This window comes from Aricia agestis, chromosome 14 (assembly GCF_905147365.1).
Source record: "Aricia agestis chromosome 14, ilAriAges1.1, whole genome shotgun sequence".
NCBI lineage: Eukaryota > Metazoa > Arthropoda > Insecta > Lepidoptera > Lycaenidae > Aricia > Aricia agestis.
Genome location: NC_056419.1, coordinates 10,668,308 through 10,691,519, shown reverse-complemented (window position 1 = coordinate 10,691,519; position 23,212 = coordinate 10,668,308). Strand labels below are relative to the sequence as shown.

Below are 23,212 nucleotides of genomic sequence, written 5' to 3'. Positions count from 1 at the left end.
ACATCGCCTCCCACATCATCACGACATCCATTATCCGAGCACATCGTGGACGCGTAACGTAATTAAATTGTTTCAACCAAAGATCTAACGCTAGATATGTCTGGGACTTTAATGTGTGTATTTTTCTATCGAAATATATTTGTGAATGCTACAAAACTTTTCAATTAATATGTGTTAGCTTTTCTCGATATCTTACGGCAACACTGTAGTATTTTAGAATGAAGTAGCCTATTTGATAATTCAAACCTAAACTACGTCACAATTAAATACACCGCAAAATTAGTTTCAAACCAAAAACGAAATAACAGCAATTGATTTTATTTTTATTGAAGACGAGGTTTTAAAGCTTTTCTTTATCAAGTTTACTATCGTAAACAAATAATATTAAAAGTTCATATAATAACATTATCCTTTGACCGACATTCCGAATTCACAAAAGCAGAAGTTTTCTATATTATGTATATTGTATATCGTAAGCTTTAACGTTTGAATGAGGTATCAAATATTAGAACACTTAATATTTTACTGAGCATAGCAATTATAGAAACAAGATTATCCAAGTCTTTCAACACATCTACAATTATTTTTCCAAACATCTTTGGTTCGTCAATAAAGATTTCATTTGGATAAGGCACGTTTATTTAGTTCGGTTAACATGTGTATTATCTTAATTCGTTATGGTTATTTTATTCATGTATTTAAATCGAACCCATGGCGGCCGTAAACTTTTTGCGGACAATAAAAATCAAGATGGATTGTAAATTTATCTGTGCGCGGCGCCAAGCCACCGACTTAAGCATCCTTGTGTTTACGACTTCAAACGCCTACACCTAAATACTATTCGGGTTATAGATTGAGGAAATAAAGAGATGTGGCAGTGTAACCAGGTATTTACTATTCAAAACGGTGTACTTCTACGCATAAAATCGTGTTATTTCACCAAATTGTACCTATAAGTGAAGAGCCTCTTGATTCTGTCTGTCCCGCAAAGGTTTATATTATAGTAAGGTTGCAATAATAATTATTATTGTATTTTATAATCAAACCTTTTTGGATTTTTAAATGGACTAGAGATCGCCCAATGGTCGAAATTCGACCTTAGTTTCAATGACATTAGGACTACTATCTATAATATTTTGTAAAAAAATATTGACTTTATCATATTTTTTTTCAACTCTTGTCTCTGGGACTCAGCTGATCTCAGGCTGGCCGTATAAGCATTGTCAAATAGTATCTTAGATTCAATAAAAAAAACTATAATCCATTTTCAATTTGTATTATACTCCATAAATAATGGAGTATAATTCGTATGTATAGGCTTGTCACTCAAAAATCTGTCATTTTTCCTAGTGTGTGTGTTGTAGTGTGTGTAATGTTTTATTTGTTAAAAAAAATGTATGATAAAAGCATCATTTCAAAATAATATTAGCTCGATGCACTTCTTCATCATATAAACTATAACTGCAAAATTTTATTCACCTACATTTCCCCATTTTTCGTCAAAAGGGATACAAAGTTTTTGGCTCACGTACTATTATATTATTAGATGTTTGGCGACAGCTACAAAAATAACACAAAGTACCCTATACATACTAGGAATTAGGAATTAGGATATACTAGCTGGTGCCCGCGACTTGGTCTGCGTCAGCATAGTAGATCACGTCCCAAGTATTATTTTTCAAAAATATTCAATGTACAGAATTGAGTTTCCTACGATTTTATTATATGTATAGATGACTTACTTTGTTCCTAAAAAGGAGAAAACACCACCATACCATTTCGTTATAAGTAACAGATCCATGGTGGGGGGGGGGGGGGTTGGGGGGGCGCAGTTTCTCTGCAGCGAACCGTTTTAGCGATATGATCAAAAAACTAAAAATAATGAAACTTGAGCCCCTCCCCCCCACCCTAGGCGATATCGTAATAATATATAGCCTATGTGTTGACCCAACCTCTCAGTAATATCCGTGCAAAATTTGAAGTAAATCCATCCTGTACTTTCTGAGTTTACCCCGGACATACATACAGACAAACAGACAAAAATTCTAAAAACTATATTTTTGACTTCTATATCGATTGTAGATTACGTCGCAAGTATTACGTAGATTTTACGTGGGAGAGCCATGCTTCGGCACGAATGGGCCGGCTCGACAGGAGAAATACCACGTTCTCACAGAAAACCGCTGTGTTTCGCCGAGTGAGTGAGTTTACCGGAGGCCCAATCCCCTACCTACCCTCCCCTATTCCCTTCCCATCCCTACCCTCCCCTATTACCCTATTCCCTCTTAAAAGGCCGGCAACGCACCTGCAGCTCTTCTGATGCTGCGAGTGTCCATGGGCGACGGAAGTTGCTTTCCATCAGGTGACCCGTTTGCTCGTTTGCATATTGCCTTATTTCATAAAAAAAAAAATCGTAATAATATATAGCAGTGTTGACCCAACCTCTAAGTAATATCCGTGCAAAATTTGAAGTAAATCCATCCAGTACTTTTTGAGTTTATCCCGGACATACATACAGACAAACAGACAAAAATTCTAAAAACTATATTTTTGGCTTCTATATCGATTGTAGATCACGTCGCAAGTATTATTTTTCAAAAATTTTCAAAGTACAGAATTGACTTGATGATACAGAATGAATAGATTATAAGCACACAAACACTAACTTTAATCATATGTGCGAAATTAAAATATTTCCACCTGTTCTTACAATATCACAAATAGTACCTCAAATTGCAGTCTCTTCTATCTCTCTCTCTCTCTCTCTCTCTCTGTAAACTACATAACCCATACTAATATTATAAATGCGAAAGTGTGTCTGTCTATCTGTCCGTTTGTCTGTCTGTTTGTCTGTCTGTTCCCTCTTCACGCCCCAACCGCTGAACCGATTTTGCTAAAATTTGGCATGGAGATACTTTGAGTCCCGGAAAAGGACATAGGATATTTTTCATCTTGGAAAAATGTACGGTTCCCGCGCGATAAATGAATTTTGGCGCAACGGAGTTGCGGGTGTCATCTAGTAATATAATGAGCTTAAAAAATAAGAGCTTATCCGAGTATCGATAGAAATTAATCAGCTATTTGTGCCATATCTAGTAATGTTCGTAAGTTTGCAATTTAAGGTTACAAGAGTACTCACGTTTACAAATAAATCAAGTAGAACGACCGAAACATTCTTCGAACACAATTATAGACAAGTAAAACATTAAGACAATCCGAAATTAAGTTGTAACTCTTCCAAACGTAAAACGGCATTAAAAAGGAGGTTTGCAGAGTGCTAATTTTCTTTGCCCATTAACATGGAATACTGAGAACTTGAAGGTATGTACGTTCGTGAAAATTGCGCCACTTTTGTACCTTATTACCTAAGTCGCAAGGTTGACAAAATAATATAGTACACAAACTTATACAAGTTAGGCAGGCATACAGTATGAGTGGCAGGGGTGGGCCTACTGTGGCATCCATTTGAAATTACTTACTTTACCTTCGTATTTGTAAAACTGACTCTTACGTCGTTAGCATAAAGGCTCCATCATAGGCAAGATATCTCGGAATGAACTGTAGTCACGTAGCGTTTAGGTTTTCAACGATGTCCAGTCTCCCGTTGCTTGCAAACATGTACTTACGCATATTTTTGTATGTTTGTATATTTGTTATTTGTTGTATCATCCGCAATTTCATGCTTAATCGCAACGAATGCTAAAATGTTTATGTTGAAGTAACTGTTGTTTTATTGTAGTTAAAACAGTCGTTTTCAAAATGAATTATGTTTATTTTGACATTTGAGAAACATAAGGAAATGGTGCTGTTGAAATTGATGTTAAAGCCTTTAAAAACAAACATAGGCTAACATTTTAAAAATAAATAAAATAATATTCCAATATTTATGATAAGTTGTCTCATGATATTACCTCAAATATTAAGTCCAATGAAATACTCAAAACCACAAGCATATATTCGAAACGCGAAGAAGAAATGGAAGACAAATAAAAAGAAACAACAATATAACTCTACAGTATGATAATGAATAATAACCTACTGACATCCAAAAATTTTTAAGTACCATTACGAATGTAATACAATTACCAATTATGTCAGAAGTTGAATACCATTCGACAAATAAACAATACTAATGAGATGTCTGTCGTGACTGATGTTCGAATATTAGTTTCATAATCATTTGTTTGAAGTTCAAGCCACGATCATTATTCGATCATTATTGATTTTGATATTGATTGCTCACTTCCTCGTTCGAGTATCTAATTGTATTGATACAAATAGTAATTACGGATCATATAGATAAGTGCGCTTTGGGGGTTTTTGTTACATGAAAGCTGTGTTTCTCAATGATCGTGGCTAATAAAGTAGTAGCCACCTTTGGACCTTACTTTTTAACGTAATGCATGAGTAGAGTTTATTCCCTTCAGCCCTTTTGTTTTTACTTTATTTTAAAGCCTGTCATCTAAATCTCTATTAGTTCATCACAGAATTATCCAGTTCGAGAACCAAAGCAATTGATCTCCTTAAATATATCTAATTCCTATTTTAATATGCTATAATATAGGCCCTCATAATAATATTATCTTATCTTATATCTTTAAACGAGCAATTCTTGTATATACATAATTGGAATCTCGGAATCGGCTCCAACGATTTTCATGAAATTTAGTATATAGGAGGTTTCGGCGGCGATAAATCGACCTAGCTAGGAATCATTTTTAGAAAATGTCATTCTATTCGTGTTTCATCGAATACCGAGCAAAGCTCTCAGCTCTCAGCTCATTATTAAAATATCACGTCTTCGAATCAGAACTAAATTATTTATGCCATTACCATCCGTAGGTACACTAACATACACTGAATGTATCTTAAGTATCTTGCCAATACAAACTTGTTAATTCGCTATTGTAGATTTCCATATGTAAATCCGGTTAAAAATACCCCTATCTCGCTCTTAATGCCAATTCCGAGTCGCTGTTATCTCGAACATACTCACTACAACTTCATCCAAATTAAATTCTGATTACTAATTGGCTGAGCTTACAAACTGTTATATTATTCGTTTTCTGTAGAATGCTGTATCTTGTTTATCTTCATGTTCAACGAGATTTCAAAATATCTTATTGACATTTTAATAATCTTGATCATTTAGAGTTTGAAATTTTTCTTGGAGTTATGCAATGCATTTGATAATATAAATATTTGAAAATGTCGCTACATAGTTTAAATTACCGACTAAATTACGTTTGCAACAAGTTAATTACAGGTAACAGTTTAAGCTTAAGTTATATTCAAATAATTTTGTCTTGTTTTGTCTGTTTTTGTTTCCCAAAACAGGCTAGTGCCTGTATGTAGTATGTAGTCATGAGGGCACTTTCTTTACACCGTTATTTCATAACACCGATAACACTATCGTTCTGAATCATATTCTCAGAACGTATCGGAGATAAAGTCACAAAGGTGGACTAAAAATACAGGCAAGCCTAAGTGATAAAAAAATCTAGCTCAGGTCTTGATAAAGCGTTTGAGTACTAAAACTAGGCCATGGCCTTTATAGGTTTTGAGTCATAAGAAATTTTACGTAAATTATTTTCAACGCTAATATTATAATGACGGCAAACGTGAAACGATCAACGCTCTTACAAGGATCTTGTGGCAATTGGTGATATTGTAGTAGGAGCGTGAGTGTCTCAACTATGTATGCAGCTGCTATCTATCAAAAGACAAATTACAAGATGGCGGCATTAGCTCCAAGAATCACCATGTTGATCAGCATGTGGAGAACTCAGAAATTAGAACTAAATTGCCATATTATTCACTTGAGAGATTTCATGTCCACATCATCTAAGTATATTTTACCTTGTATTTTTGTTCACTTCCAATAATTTTGCTAGCAACCACTTTAAAGCTTTAGAAATAGTTTCAACTCAAGTGTAGAAATTGAATAGGTATCTAGTTGTGACACTAACATAACAGTACAAAGTAAAGGGCAAATATAATACTAAGTTTATACGCGTAATTAAAGACAAGCCAGGAACAAGTTTTAGGAAGAACGCAAGAACTATTGATTTTTTATTTAAATTCCTAGGATTGCGATATGACAGTAGTTTCAAAGTGGCATATTGATTTTATACACTGTTATATCTGTGGGGCTAAAATGGTCACATTTAGCAATTCCTCTCAATCAATTCAGCAATTGAATTGTCAAAACTGTCAAACTGACAAATGTCAAATCAGTACAAAAATACAGAAATGAATTGCAAGCAGAGTTGCATTTTGCGATTTTAGAAAAATGAATCATATTATGATTCATATCATAATTCTTCAAAGCGACCATTTTAGCCCCGCCGGACTCTAACTTATTTTTTTAATAAAATATAAATAATGAGTCATCAACTTTTCTAATGTGGCAGACAAAAATAAGAATACAATGAATATAGGCAACGGGAATCTCGAAAACTAAAAGAAGTGCTCGTCGAATAAAACAGTTTTGTAACATTTTCTTATTCTATTATACGAATAAGGGGAAAAGCTAAATGTAGTAAAACTGCTTGAAACATCTAACGCTTAATTGGTTTGTATTAAGCGTTGCATGTTAGATAATTCCAACTTTCTATTTCCTAACATTTCATTTGAACGTGTGCCAACAATTTTTAATTTAAAAATGTCATAATTCACTCTACTTTTTTCGTTCTAACGTTTTAATTAGAGTAACTGTATCTTAGATCTTCGCAGATAACGTAGCTCATTTAGTAATAGGTCGATTTCGATCATCGAAAATAGGTAACTATAATCGGTAATTAAGGGTAATCGAGGGCCCATAAGGTAATTAATTTGAAAGTATTTTAATCCGAAGTGTTAGTAACCGATATGATTAATGAATATGATTACATATTACGATAACGATTTCTCTCGCCGGTCGCCTCCGATATCGGTGGTCGGATTGTTTATGTGTTGTGCTGAAACTGTACCTATTACCTTTGTCATATTTTTACTAACCACATTTCGAGCAAATAAAGATATGATTATGATTTGATTCGTCAAGAAATTTATTAATCTAATATATAAAATTTTCATGTCACAGTGTTCGGAAACTCCTCTAAAACAGCTCAGCCGATTTTAATGAAATTTTGTATATGTATATTCTTTAGACCTGAGAATAGGTTTTTATGTAAATTTTATATTGATATTAGAAATCTATACTAATATTATAAATGCGAAAGTATCTCTGTCTGTCTGTCTGTCTGTCTCGCTTTCACGCCAAAACTACCGAACCGATTGTAATGAAATTTTGTATATAGATAGTCTAAAGCCTGAGAAAGGACATAGGCTACTTTTTTACTGGAAAAAAGGGTTGTAAGGGGGTGAAAATGCGTAAATTTGTTCAAATTAAGTTAGTTCCAAAAGTTCATAATAGATGGCACCGTGCGTCTCCTACATCGCGGTGACGCTTGCCCAGACTTCTTTCTATAAGAGGTGGTATCATCTTACATTCAAGTTTCGATTTTTTTCGATTGTTATTACTTTTTTACGTTATTAAATAACTCAGTACTTTATCTATGCAGTGACGTAACCTTAAAAGTTAAACCTATCAATGATATGGGTAATGTTGTGTAATTATAAGCTAAATATGCTTTAAAATTTGGCATAAAATATAAAGTTTAATTTTAAAAAATGAAATATTATGTACACACTGCACAGCTGTTTTGATTTAAGGGGTACCAGGGTTTTTTTTATAAAAGCTTTTGACACCAATTTTGTTGACATCGCGCGCTATAAACTGAAGTCCACGCGGACGAAGTCGCGGGCAACAGCTAGTAATTTATATGGCAAAACAACGTTTGCTGGGTCAGCTAGTAACCTTATATTATTGTGTTGGATGTTGGGCTTAAATGACATAATCCTAAATGATATTTGCAGATATTATTTAGGATTTTGTAAGCTACATATTATCTTCAAAGAGTTTTTAGGATCCCGAACCAAATTTTGTACGATACTATTCACTTTTTTGTTAAGTACGTCTTTTTGTAAGTACAGTATACGGTGCTCAATACCTAACTATGAGTATGCAAATATTATATCAATTAAATTTTGGATCAATTAAATTATTAGGCATTGGAATTTTAGTTGACACTATCATTAGCCTAAACTACTACCATATCAAATGTTGGTTATCCACAAAGATAACTTGAGGAAGCTACGTACCCAATACAAATTAAGATTTTAATATTATGTTTTTTTTTTTTATATAATCGTCTTATACTTGGCACTTGGGGTGGCGTGTTGCTATCACAACATCTAAATAGGTTACACTCCAACACCTCCGTCGCCTACTTTAAGGTCAAAAGTGTCGAGAGGTCATCGAGAGATCTTATATGGATAAACTATTAAATATTTTTCATAAGATTCACATATAGAAATTCACTATCTTGTAAATTACTTGTAAACTTTGGAAGGTTATATTAAAGATAAATTTTAATATCTTATTTCAAGTAGTCGGCAGCTTCGCTCACGCAAAAAAAGTATGAGGGGCCGTACCGTAAATTCTTCTGAATAAAGGTGTCATATCCATTTCCGGAATTCAAAAATATCTTCATACCAAATTGTTTGAAAATCAGATCAGCGTCTTTATCTTTATGTTACAGACTAGACTTGCGCAATATAAGTAGGAATACCACATTTTTAAATATTGAATTGTTATAACAATATTATGTAGGTCATGTAATTGTCGTATTTCTAACTTAACAATTATAGTACTTTCAACATTCTGCTCAGAGCGTTCCATTTCAAATTCCTCCGCTGCCTTTCTACTGCCATTATACTGACATAAATCAAATCCTTTGTCACAAAATAAATTTTAATTAAAGTGAGCTAGTTAGATCACCATAATAATTGACACCTTGATCAATAGCTCTGCCACCTCGTTACGTAGTCCCCGCAGTCATCTATCTTATATATTTTGAATACATACCGTGATATATTGGTCAGATATGTGATCTATTAACAGGTTGTTTTAACAGGTACACTGGAATGCAGTGATGAATCAATGGACCGCGAATCTGATACTACAAATTGGGGTGCGTTACCTTAAAATAATTGTCCGGAACATTTACGGCCGCATTCAGAGACATTAATTAATGACGAATAAACTTCAATGTAATGAAGATTTTGACAGATAATATACGGATTATGTTAAAATCTTAATTTAATTACAATTAAGTTATTAATATTCTATTTGAGTGCGGCAGTTAGACTTTCATTCAATAATATTAAGCTGAGAAATCAATAATGTATGGAATTATGTATGTATGGAATTTGACACATCAATAAGTGACATGGTGCTTGCGATGCCTCTTGTCAAATCTCATACATTTCCGATTTCTAACTTCGCTATCGAAATTCTCTAATTCAAGTTCCATGGCTTATTATAAGAACGACATTTTAGACTGATTTTAGGACCACAATGACCATTCGATGACCGTTGTTGCCGACGCCGAAAAGTACATAATATCAGCGCTGACCACTACGCGTTAGTCAAGAACGCTTCCTACAATTTCATACATCTCGGGCCGTCAGCGCTGACGGTCAGCAAGGCGTCAGCGTGAGACTAAAATCAGTCTTGAGTCCATGTTAAATACAGCTTAATGCTTTCTAATTATCATAAAACATTAAAAATTGTTAAACGAAAACCAATAAAAAGTCCTCTGCGACGTTTAAGTACATTCGAGTTGTAAGATATCAGTAACAAACCTTTTACTTTACTTAAGGCTCCGTCTAAACGTAAAAAGTAATAAAAACAATTAATTTATGTACAGTCCTCTGTCACTAACACTACGGTTAAAATTATTCTTATCCTGACACTGCCTTTCAAGATACTCTATGGTTGTAGAGCTTGGCGTAACTAGAAGCGGCACTTCTTTTTCGTACTCAAAGACATTCAATGAATAGGTACTTAACTTAAATTTAATAAAGAATTTGACAAATATTGGATTGATTTTGGGTAAAAAAAAATATTTAATTTATTTTGATCTGATCTTACAAATAATTCTCTAGAATAGTTGATTATTAACGTAAACATAAAAAATGTTTCATAAAATTAGATAAAAGTATATAAAACCTTAATTTATTGAAAGTTTAACATTTTTTTTTTTTAAATAAAAAAAATACACGTACCACTAAAATACATCGACAGTCGACACTAAATGGGCTTATATATTTTATTGGGATTTTTTAAGGTTACAACTAACAAACAACTTTAATTATTTTTTTAAATCATTCAATTTTCTTAATCCTTTGCCAATGCTATCAATTTGAATTTTATTGGTATTTAACATGATTTTACACTTTGACTAGGTGATATAAGTATCTGCAGATTATAGCCAATAACCTTCACATAGGTAATATTAAATCTTATAACCTACAGGGTTGTAATATAATGGTTATAATTCAAACCTTCTTTTATGAGACAATTTTATAGTTTTTTTTTCTATTTGTTGATTATTTATTAGTTATTTCTGTCCTTCATTCATCATTAGGCACTTCGATAAATTTTATAGACGAAAATATTTATCAATACAATTTATTCAAAATTCCGTATACCTACGCACTTATCACTGGACTTACAGCCTTAACTTCAATCTTTGAAAATAATACAACACTTCTGTTCTTATAAGCTCTACATAGTCCATGTCACACGGTGAAGAAAATGTCGCATTACATCAAAGTCCCTGGCTGGCTTTTTAATATTAATCTCTCCAGCCGTCGAGCCTACGATAAGACACACGTACAAAACGTAATACATTAGAAATATCTGAAGAATGCCCGGTCTAATGAAGAGTTAATAAACTCTACTACACGAGTCTTATACAAATTATGACAACACTAATGCCCTGGTTTCTGAAGTTTTTTGACACGATTTCTATTCACTAGCGCTTTTGATTGGCTAACGTCAAATATTAATACTATTGAATGGATAAACTCATGTCGTATAAATAAGGCATATAGGCTGTTTGGGGTTGTTTGATTGATATAGTACATTTGTTTCATTAATGTGCTAATATTATAAATCCGAAAATGTGTATATTTGTTACCTCTTCACACTTAAAGCGTTACACCTATTTTGATGAAATATGGCAGGATACTTTGAGTCTTAGGAAAAAATATGAAAAAGTTTTTATATCGTGAAAATGTACGATATCCACGTGAGAAACTAATCTCGTTGTAACATTTTGTGTACTAAAAATATTATTTTTAGTACTTTTTTACTGTATATTTTCGAATATATGTTGTGACTGTTTCATTCGTGAAACAGTCACAACTTCAACACAACGTAACCTATAAAAATCATAAAAATTCCATCAAATACGTCCCACAAACATCCAGGACCGTTAAACACCTGCTCAGTATAATCAAATTAGCAGGAGACGATGTAAAATAAAACACGCTGTAGCGCGGTGGGGCGCCACTACCCGGGTACCTACTCGTAGCTATTGAAATATACCGACGTTATCTTAGGGGCCTTAAGGCTAAGGTTAGGGTTCCGCAGACGCTAATAAATAGTAACTGCTCAACTGATACCTAACGTGTCAAGATAATAAAAATCATAAAAGTATTCGCTGAATTTTTTTTTTATGCTTGAAGTTTTCTGCTACAATTATTATTAAAGAAAGTCGCGTATTAGATAAAGTCGAGACAAAAACGCGTTTGATCGGAGCGCTAAAATAATTTTAATTTAGTATTGTAAACCACTGTCTACACCTTTGTATTTAAGAGATTGAAATTCTAATTTCATGAAACATTTTCAAACGAAAGCACATATTTGGTGCTGTTTGGCATAATTACGTCACATCAAATTAGACGCATCGTACTAAAACTCAACAAACTTCAAAGTTTATTACATCTTATCAAGTAAAAAATATATTTGATCAATGTATAACAGCGCGTTTACACGCTATACAGCTTACTCTTTATCACACAATAATAAAACAGAAAAAAAAAAACACTCAAACCTTTCCGCTTGTCAAACCCTCGCCTCATAATCATAACACAGTTTGATAATGGACACAAGGAACGCCACCACCTGTTGTTCAGTAGTTATTAATTTAATAATTATTGGCGTCGTGTCGAAGTCTACTGTGGATCTTAAGTGTCCGTTTATGGGATCTAAATTTTACTACCCGCGTGCTTACAAAATAAAAAAAACTAGCCCTTGTCCTAGCGACATGTGCGTGAAATATTCCTGACATACCAACTTTAATCATTATTTGAACTCTCAATAATAAATAAAATATTCACTTTCAAAAATATATTTAAAAAAAACTCTCACAGATGATGTAACTTTCTATTGGTAGTTCATTATTGACATGACAAAAACAGAGTATCTTGAGACTATAATAATTAATTAATCTGATTTACTCAATTTTTACCGTAACACGGACGAAGACTCAAAGAATATGGAATGGCGCTAACGACTTCACAAAAAAGAAATACGCGCATACGACTACCGACTACGACTAATCAAATTCCCATAAATTCGAGTTCAAGTATCGAATTAAAAATTCCTTAAAACCTCTAACGATTATTGAACATCTAAAAATTCAATTAGACAGCTCTCACTAATAAAATATCATTAATTATATTTCAGTAGAATCCTGGTTTTTGAAATCAATATCATAATTGGATTCCCTCGGACGCCCGAGGTGCCTTTGATGAAATATATTCTAACGTGTTAAATTAATTGGTACATAATTTATGTGCCCAGTAAAATTTAACGCCCTTTGCTGTGAAAGTCAAGTGCGAGACGCCCTAGACGTAGGGTTCCGTAGCTACTTACTAACACGTTGCGCTTGCGCAGGTATGTAAGATGGGCTTAATATATCTGCAAAATATTATGTCGTGACTTAGCATTTTTAGTGAAATTGCTACCGCATATCAAACAATCTTAAAATACGTGTTCAGGCTGCACTGGTCCACGACGGTGGAGCAGGTCGTGGACTACATAAGGAGCAAGACCCACTTCGTCTTGAGGGTCGAGCGCTTGGAGTCCCGCCTCAAGTGAATTTTAGCTTCTTTGTGGTGAGAGTCCCGACGCATCAGTCTACCGACCTTCGAGAAAAAGGAGTTCTGGCCGATTGGAGTCGTCTACAGGAGGTTCCGAGGACGACTTCCGAATACGTCGCGCTCCACGTCGCAGACAATACGTGTTTAGTGTTAGTGTTAGTTTTAGTATAATTGTATGTATGTTAGTCTATAAGGTATTTATAATATGGGCCAAGATGCCTGAATTCAATTTAAAAAAATAGTCTTTACCAATCAACTGCAGCATGGAAGTTATGTTTAGTAAGAAAATATTTTATGACTAACTTTACTAAAGGGTCAAATTGACAGGACTGACCGAGCACATTATTCTTTACATTTATAATCTGCTATTTTCTTCTGATTAATTTCGTTACGGGTCCCAAGACAGCTTTAGCATGCCCCTCGGGCTCCCTGAGATCATATCAAAGGGTTTTCGTGGTTGGATACCGCTGTCGATCCTGGCGAAACAGGAGAAACAGTGGTGGAAATGTGTGGTGCCGTGGCCCGTGGGCCAAAGCCCGTTTAAAAAAAAACAAAAAATATTATCTGCTGTTAAAGGCAACCGAAACACAGTGAACGATTATATCGAGAAAAAACGACTTAAGTGTGGTTGTATTTAAACAAACAGTTTACTACGGAACTCTGAAATATATAAATTAATATTCATAATGTGAGTTGGATTCGGTTTTGAAAAACGGATGTTCGGCGCTTAATCAATCATTGTTTTTATTGGACCTTGGTTTATAGCGTCTGCCGTCTATGTAATGACCAAAACGCTATGATTTTTAATCAATTTTGAAACTACTGTTGAATTGAAAAAGTCCTTTACTTTACATACATCAAAACAATGTAATACTTATTTTAAAAATGAAAGTACTTAAAAACCTCAAACTTAATTCAAATTTAAAACCTTATGTATAATCTTTCATCTCATATAAGACCAATAAATAACACAAATTGTTATGAATATCCCCAATTCCTTATACCTCATTTTTGTTACAGGTAAGTTTTATCCCAACCTCCGAGCTAAGGCTAGTATTAATAGAGCATAATATTTCAAGCGAGATCTTATATCGATAAGGGTAATAAGACATCAAGTGAAGGTAAAAATATAGCAATTAGTCTCTGATGGCGTTATTAAAACACGACCATGTAGGAAAAGGGGAGCAAGTTATGAGCGAATGCTTTTAGGAATTTATATTGTACTCGGGTACAATTTTTTCCAAGTAATTTTTGATTAACAATTTCTTGTGAATCAAATAACATGTTTAAAACAAAACCGTGACACGACTCACAAAATTTTGGCTGTCTTCACATATTTTCACTCACTTGTCTGTTTTAAGCTACTTAGTAGTTACACAATTTTCCCACCGGAAAATCTTCAAAACGCACACAGCCACACCTCGTTAAGTAGGCGGACAGTTCTGCAAACAGTACTCCGAGTTAGCCCACAATTACCATAGGATCAAACACGCCGACAACCTATTACTCTCACACGAAACCTGTGTTCAATTTCAGCTTTATTACTGTGTCATGTATCCTTATAATCATGCACACGGAGTATTTTTCAATTTAGTAGTCCATTTAAAATTTAAACTTTGAAGGGATACAATTTTAGTTAAGCACGGTTTTTCAAATTGGTTGCTAAATGTTTTATAATAATTTGCTACTGTCATATCTAGAAGTAAAGCCAGAAGTTGAAAACTTTTTTCTAGCTACTGATATGTCGCATTACCCGAATTCTGAAGTTTTCTACTTATGTTTATCTATTCACTATTCACTTCATTGAATAGTGTCGAAATATTTAAATAACCAACAACGCTGTTGATATACTTCTTTAAGAACCAACAACGCTGTTGATATACTTCTTTAAGAACCCTCAAAAACTAATCTTCTTTGGAAACGAACCAGTCTACCTGAGTCGTGAACGCTTATCTTTAGCCTTACCAGATAAAGAAAAGGAAACATTAATTTGCTACTTGAGAAAACGAATCAAAAAGAAAGAAAACCTATAACAACCGAAAACAAAAAAATGTTTTGTTCGACTGGTTTTACGTATTCAACTTTTTTTAATTACGATGGGATAAAAAGGGCCCTTAACCCTGCATCCCTCTTGTCCCGGACCACCTGAGGTCAGGAAGCCCTTCGATATAATTAGCAGAGAATCAGGCCATCGGGACTAATTGTGATAATTATTTCATGATTTTTACGCCATATTTTGATTTATAATATCAAAACATTGCATTTACCAGTGGCAAAGTAATAGGTAGGTGGCTTGTTTAAAATCTCAATCTGTATAACAGCTCTTTAGTTTCTTATCGTAACCCGATTCATCGGTAGCAACGTATATTTATTGCGTAAAATTAATCTGGTAGTTAAAACCCATAAATAACACGTCTAATTTCCTCGTAATGTGTTTCAAATTAGGTGTCCATTACTGCCGTACGTTCTCACGGCTATAACCTTCACAATTGGACTTTTCTTTAAAAATCATAAAAAACAAATTAACATAAGTACAAAGTTATAAAATTTTCTATCGCCAGAAAAGTGTGGTATAAAGCCGCCCACGCACGGCCGCAGTAAAAGTCGCTTTCGAAACGCAATTGTATGCCTTGACGTGTCAACAATGAACTCTCTTTTTACATGAGTGTATTATAAATAGATGGTAGTTAACATATTATGTGATAGGCAGGTGTGACTATCGCACCGTTAATTAGGCAAATAAAGGGTTTATTACGTCGCAAAGTTTGTTTGTCCGCCAAATGAGCCAAACAAAGTAGGCGGCGAACCAAGAAAACTATGTTGCATCATTTTTTCACAGTACCTACTCAAATATTCGGTAGTTATTCACAGACCATTACTTACTTATTCACCTACTAATTAGTACCCACTAACTTAAATTATACGTATAATTCTCTTTCTCTACAAGTCATAAATCATAATTTAAATGGAGATTGTGAAGTTAGACTTTAAATTTACAATCTGTCTAAATATTTAGGCCCCTAATAAATTGATGTCTCATTAGTGTCTCATATAATATTACAATACAAAGAAAATATCACAATACCTAGTAGGGTCAAGGCAAATATTGTGAATGCACAATCAGTTAGAAAAACGTATGTCAATTACAGAGTCGATTACACTCACAGATTTTGTCGAGAACGCTCGAGAATCGCCGGGAATTGTATTTTAAATGTAGAATCAAGGCTGCCAATGTGAGAATATTTAATGAGACCTTCGTTAGGCGACCTTAGATCATTAAAATCGAGAGTACAAGCCGATGTAAATGAGTTTTTGCGATGGCTATACACAAAGTATATTCAAGGGTAGCTACATATACAAAAGTAATATATTTGAAGGAACAAAAGAATCTACCACAGTATACTATAGTCTCCTTTTTAGACGCACAGGAATATAATAATTATGACTTCAATTATTATCTAATAAAAAAATATAATATGCACTCTATGTTATATCAAAATCCGATGCGAATGAAGTCCAACAAAATATTTTACGCCGAATAAGATCATAGAAAATATTATTGTCGAAGGTTTATAGCTGAAACCTGTGAATTAATACGACAAACAAATAATAAAATTGCAAAACGTTAGGCGATCGACAAATTTTCGTGACTAGAAAGCATTGGCTAATGCATTTACTTATCGATGTCTAAATAATAACACAAACAAATGTGATGATACAGGCGCCAACGTTATATTTTTGAATACTTGACCGATTTGTCGATTGCACTAGACGAAGCCACTTTGGTAAGTTTCACAGAATCTTTTGGCTAGTGACAATATTTTCATAATGCGATTGTGTTATTTCTTAACATGCATATTTCACTATATTTTCTTACGAAAGTGCCGTCATTGAAATTTCATTTAGAGCATAATGTGCATTCTCCATCTCCAGTAAAAACAGTAGTATGACTCTTATGACTGCCATTCTACGAATAACAAAAGTTATTCGTAGAATGGCAGTCATACTGAAAATGTCCTCTAATCAATACAGATCTCTACCATACTCATCATTTCTATCAATACCTACTAATATCTTTTCAAAAACAAGATCATATTCGGATTTGTAATGTATCATAATTACATATTGTATTCAAATTAAATTTTTTCCTGTTTTTTAGAAATATTTAATAGGCCGTTGCCCTTGCAAAGTAGTGTTAAAATTAAAAATGGCGCGTAAGCATATTAATATTTTAAATACCACCCACACGAACAGTAGCGAACGTCTGCGTGTCGTGACCTCAGTAATTTGAGACCTCAAACAACACCGGAGCCCACATATTAATATTGTCAGAATTAACGATTTACCAAGTGCAAACATAATAGCAACTATGAATGCTATTAAATTTGTACTGAAACTTGCTAAAATCTAGATTAAATTTGATCATAGATTACTTGCCTTTAACTATTTCGTGCTTCATATTCATGAAAGAGAAGTATGACATTATGAAAAAATATAACTACTATAAGCAAATGTACTGTGGAGTATGGCTTTTGAGTTTTGGACATTTGATTTGGTTATGTTTGGTAACAGATAGTTGTTGAACTAAAGATTGTTAGTATTCAGATAAAACCGCAATGCAACAGCTCTCAAATAAAAAAGAGAGCAAACAAAAAATTTATTACAGTAAAAAACACAACAACCAATAAGTTCGGCAAATACTACTGTATACTATTTATCATGTTTAGACATAATGTTAATTCTGTCGTTCTAGCCGCTTTTGGTAAGTTCGGCGTGTAGGCGGTCATTGTTTAGCCGCTAATATATCATTTTACTAGTTACCGTAAACGACATTATGACCTTTAGAAATATATCGGTAATACATTTAATTTATTGTACACGTGGATAATAAAGAATAATTTTTATTCTGTCTCATATACATAATTTGAAGAATACCCGCTTATTCTCATATCAGAATAATTTCTATACACTATGTTGTGCATTGTAACTTTATAATACTAGCTGTTTATCTATCTCGCGGAAACCTTTTTCCGTAATTTTTATATCTCCTTCCGAAAGTATCTCTCCATCCTAAATTTCATAATATTATGACTTGATTTAGCATATAAGAGACAAATCAGTAGCGGCGTCAGGGGGGCTGGGGGGCGACGCTGGGCAACCGCCCAGGGCGCCGGATTTAAAAGAGGCACCGAACGCAAACAAGAGGGGCGCCACCTTTTTAGCACTACCAGCACCCTGTGCGCCGAATAAATCTCGCCCAAGGTCCTGGTAGTGCTAAAATCGGCCCTGAGACAAACACACATTCCCACTATTATCGACGTAGTTAATAAGGAAGAATTGCTATTACCTCCTCATTTACATAATATAGAAATTCTCAACATTTTCACAACAAAAGCTTCAAAGTTTTTGTATCACACAATTGACACACGGCCAGCTAATGACACGGCCCCAACAATGTGGTGGTATTGAGGTGGGTAATGAAAATGTTGTAAATAAACACACACTTGCCGGAACCCGACAGCTTAATGTCACGTCTATTGACGAGTACAGAGAAAAACGCCTGCTAGACTTAGGCCTCCAGTGATAGAAAAGGTTAAGCAAGAATCAGGAACTGCCGTTTGTAAATCTTAAAAATATAGTTTTGATCTGTACCTAGATTTAAGATGTATAGACTATCTGTGTAACATTTCGAAAGAGACGTGAAAAAGTTCCGTTGAAGTTCAAAGTCCAAGACAAATTCACGCAAACAAAGCTCGCTGTAGTAGAAACTGTAGGCAAAGCGTAGATGATTAACAATTTACGTAATGACGAACAGTTAACATTTTATAGCTATAACTAGCAAAAATGACCAGTCAACGAAATTTTCAAAACTTTATTAGTACCGAGAAACATTTCTTTATCTACTGAATAAATTATTAACATACCAGACTCTTATGAAAATACTCCAATACTTAAAAAACGTCGCTACAAAAATATTCAATAAGATTTGGAGTCAATTATTTCGCAAGTCATTGTTTAGCAAATAATTATTATCATTGTACATAAGAACGACAATTTGTATTTGCTTTAGTATTTACTTACATACTCATGAAATAAAACACACAATAGAATAGAATTAAAGTTTTTGTAACATTATAAACGTTACGCAAAAAGTAGCAAAGACTAAAGAAAATACAGATACGTCAAGATGTTATTGAAGCGTCAAACGAATGACGTTAATTGTTAACAATACAAAAAATAATAATTGGAAAAACGCTAATAAAAATTTGCTAGTAATTTAAACAACATGAGTGTAATATCTTGCAGATGAGATAAATGAGCTGTTTTGTATGAAGGTGTCCTTAAAGCCAATAAGTGGCTAGTTTTTCCAAATTTCGTAGCTTCTCGTAGAAGTTAGAACCAATCTAGGCTCTATTTCTTTACTGTGGTTAAATCATAATTTATTTAATCACTTCGATCACCAACTTATATTTTACAGTGAATAAGGAAGAAGTCTATATTCTTAGAATATAATAACTAATAAGTGAAAATAGTACTCACGTGTATACAGTTAGTAGCATCCAGCACTGAAGTCGCGCGCCGGGAAGCCACGTGACGTAGCGACCAGTCAGCGCGCAGTCGATACAATAGGGAAAATAAAGCATGCCACCGCGGCGGCGGCTTCGGGCTATGCTTCGTAGGTAACTTACTATTGCTTGTGACTAGTTGCGGTTCTACTCTACTTATCTAAACACCGGCTGTCGTCAGCCGAGCGGTCGATCTGTTCTGATGCGGATTCGATGGAGGCTACTCTTCTTAGAGCGAACCCCAGCATCTTTGTTTTATCGCGGTTTGTAAGAAAATTAATAATGAATTTTATTCAACGCTTAATTCTGTTCTGTCTTTATTCCGTGTTGCCATGTTGCATCTGGAACAAAGAGAAAAAGATCTTTATCATCTTCGTTAGGATCATTATAATTATAAATAAATCTTTGCATGCTAATTGCTAGAAATAATCAAAATTGTCAAAAAATAGTAAAACAAAAAATATTAAAAATTAGCAACACATTGGATTCGCGCAGAAATGTGTCAATAAATCTTCTTAATTTCTATGAGACTCAATACTTTTGTATATGCACTAAACGACGAAATAGACGAAAGTGGCAATATTTATACATCGCGCCCTATAATTTGAAAGTCAAAGTCTAATACCCCACAAATATGCACCGGTCAAGCGAGACCCCTAGTCGTAAATAAATCACACCTTTGCACAAGCACATTCCCATTGTTTAAACGCTACCAGCGATTACAAAAAAACTCCCCGCACGTAAAAAACCCTGAGAATTGTGCAAGATCACCAAGGAGAGTCATTAAACAATGCCTCTCCTGGAACTGAGGTGTTTATTTGCCACGTCGTGCTCGCAAAAACGTCCAGGTAAATTCGTTTTTTGCCCGAATATCTTATTATTCTGGGTGTCATTCTTTGTCGTGTCCAGGCTAATTATTGTTATCCGTGAGTGACCGGTGCCTGCATAATGGCCCACTAATTCAAGTGACACCTTCCAAGTCAGAATCTTTACAATTGCATTGTTGGTAACAAAGGCGACCGCTACCGCCGTACGTCATTGTGCCTCTGGATATCTCATTCAGTTAACAGTAATCGTTAATCGACTGATTAGTCCGTCATCGTTAACTAAAAGCTTTGGCCCCGAGGCATTTAAAATTGTTTTAAATACGTCGTGCTTAACGACTGCTATTTTTTTTGTTACTACTTTATCTCTAACCTTATTTATATTTATAATGTTATGTTATATATCAATTTCTATTGATTCTTACAAAATATATACCATCATCATTACTTTCCCTTGCATTGGTAGCTTTACAAAGTATTTTAAACGTAAACAGCCCTACCTCTGATAAATCACTAAAATTTAGTGACATAACAACAATAGGTTATAAGGAAGAGGATTTTGGACAATTTGGCTCAGCTCGCAGTCCCATTTGGATCCCGGGGCCATTACTTCCATCTTCCTCGCGGGCGGTCCCAGGAAACCGCGTATTCAACTGCACAATGACGTCGAATTTTTATACTTTTGAAAGTTATTGCAGTCTATTCTTGAGATGTATTGCTCTTACAGTAACGTAGTAATTTCTAACAAATAAATTACTGTTTCAATCTTATCTACTACACTCTACAGTACTAACTTATGCTACTGCATCATGCTAGCTTAGTGTTTATCAGTAAATTACTTTACTTACTGAAGAAGAAGCTCTATATTCTTAGATAATAATCATTACAGTATTATAATCAAACTGCAGAGATGGTCCTGTTTTAAACATGATACTGTACGAATCTATTTCATATTTTTCATACATTACACATAGACACGAAAAATCGATATTCTACAACTCAAATCATTATTTTTCTAACACCTAAAAAGCCGTTACTTTATAAAGAATCCTTTCCCTGCGGTTTCACATTTCGATCATCGCTGAATCATCCGCCCAGCGCCCTCAACAAAGGTTTCGCAAATTAAATTTCGCACCGTATCGGCGCGCGGCAAAGGCAAAAAAGCAACAATAAAATAACGAATTTAGACCAGCAATCCGGACGGTTCTTATTATTTTAGCCAACAAAGTAGAAAACCATTTACAATAAATCATTTGGAACGCTTTCTTCGTTCACACGAGCGGGCGACGCAAAGGGTGATTCTGCGTGTGCATAATAAAGCTTGCGATCCCAGGTACGCACATGAACGTTTCAATTGTGTGTCTAGAAGTGACATGATTTTGGTTTGACGGTAAATCATTTCATTTCATTGATCAATAACTTGTTAAAGGTGTGTTTTGAGTCAGAATGACATTTAGATTTTGCACCAATTCGTTAGTTTACTGCAAAATAAAGCTAACTTTAGCGCTATACTAAAAATACTTGCATATAAACCTAGGCTATACAGCTACTACTTCTAAGCATGCACCTAACATTTTTGTTTAACAAAATAGATTATTGAAAACATTGATTTCCCAAAAGATATGGTGTATTTTGCCTTTTCAACTGCTGTTTGTTGTTGACCTGTCCACGGAAAAATTCTTTATCTTTGGAAATAGGAAAAAAACAATAACCGCATCATGTTTTCTCATTAATAAATTGCGTGGTTTAATTTATTAAGCAGTCAGACCCATTTTACTATTATTACTTATTTTATTTCCTTTTATTACATGCCTAAGGTTACCGCTACAATATTATTTTATGTCTGTAACATGATATTTGTTGCAATAAAGTTCGCATTTCGAGGCTTTGCATTTATTCATTGCGAATTTTACGACAAAATAATTCAATTCATTAATTTTTTAATTTATTTTTTTCTCGGGAGAATACTTAAAACAAATTGGCTTTAAGGTAGCCAAATTCGTATCGAGTTATCTGAAACGTAATATTGAAAAACATTAGAAAGGATATTGTGTTGAGTTGTTGACTGTTTGATTGCACTGAAGTTTATTGGTGACAATTAATACTTTAGACTTAACAGTAGGTATCTAATAAATCACGCAGTAATAAACAGAGTCGTCTAAGACAATTTCCACTTTATTAAAATATTCCGTTTAAATAGTGCAAGGATGCGTTGTAATATATTTTTTCTTTCAGGTAAAACACGCGTGAAGTGACAATGGAACTCAATTAATAATAATAATTGCTTTATGCATACATATTATTGTTTAGTGAAACTCCTTGTCAAATATTATTTTTATACTAGACGTGACAATGACAATAGTTTCATGTAAAGGAATTTGAAATCTTATGTCAGTTCCAGTAACAAAGTTTCACGCGGACCACACTGTAGATGTCGTGGTGTTTGTGCAGCGATTAGAGTGCGTAGCGGTCTGCCTGTAGTGCAGTATGCACACGGGCAAGTTTACTCGCGCAAATACGAGGAATATGCCAGTTTACTGGACTTGTTTGTGGACTGAAGTTTGTTATTATTGTAGATGGTCGCAAAAATAAAGAGTAGATTCACGAGTTCACGACAATGTCTTTGATTGCAAATGTGAAATAGTATTTTAAAAAGATAAAACTGACTTCAAAATTGAGAATTAAAATTCATTATCTCAAAAACTACTGAACCGATTTTGATGAAACTTGCAGTATTCCCTAAATTCCTAGTACAAGAAAAAA

The 23,212-nt window shown here is 34.0% G+C and overlaps 1 protein-coding gene across 4 annotated transcripts in view; it reads right to left on the bottom strand.

Annotated features, from left to right (window-relative positions):
• Positions 1-23,212, bottom strand: part of LOC121733677 — a 115,082-nt gene that overhangs the window by 79,746 nt on the left and 12,124 nt on the right. For all 4 annotated transcript variants that reach the window (XM_042124006.1, XM_042124009.1, XM_042124007.1 and 1 more), the window contains exon 2: positions 19,600-19,966. In XM_042124006.1, the coding sequence (XP_041979940.1) occupies positions 19,600-19,703 (104 nt within the window). In that variant the 5' untranslated portion in view covers positions 19,704-19,966. The remainder of the gene's footprint in view (positions 1-19,599; positions 19,967-23,212) is intronic.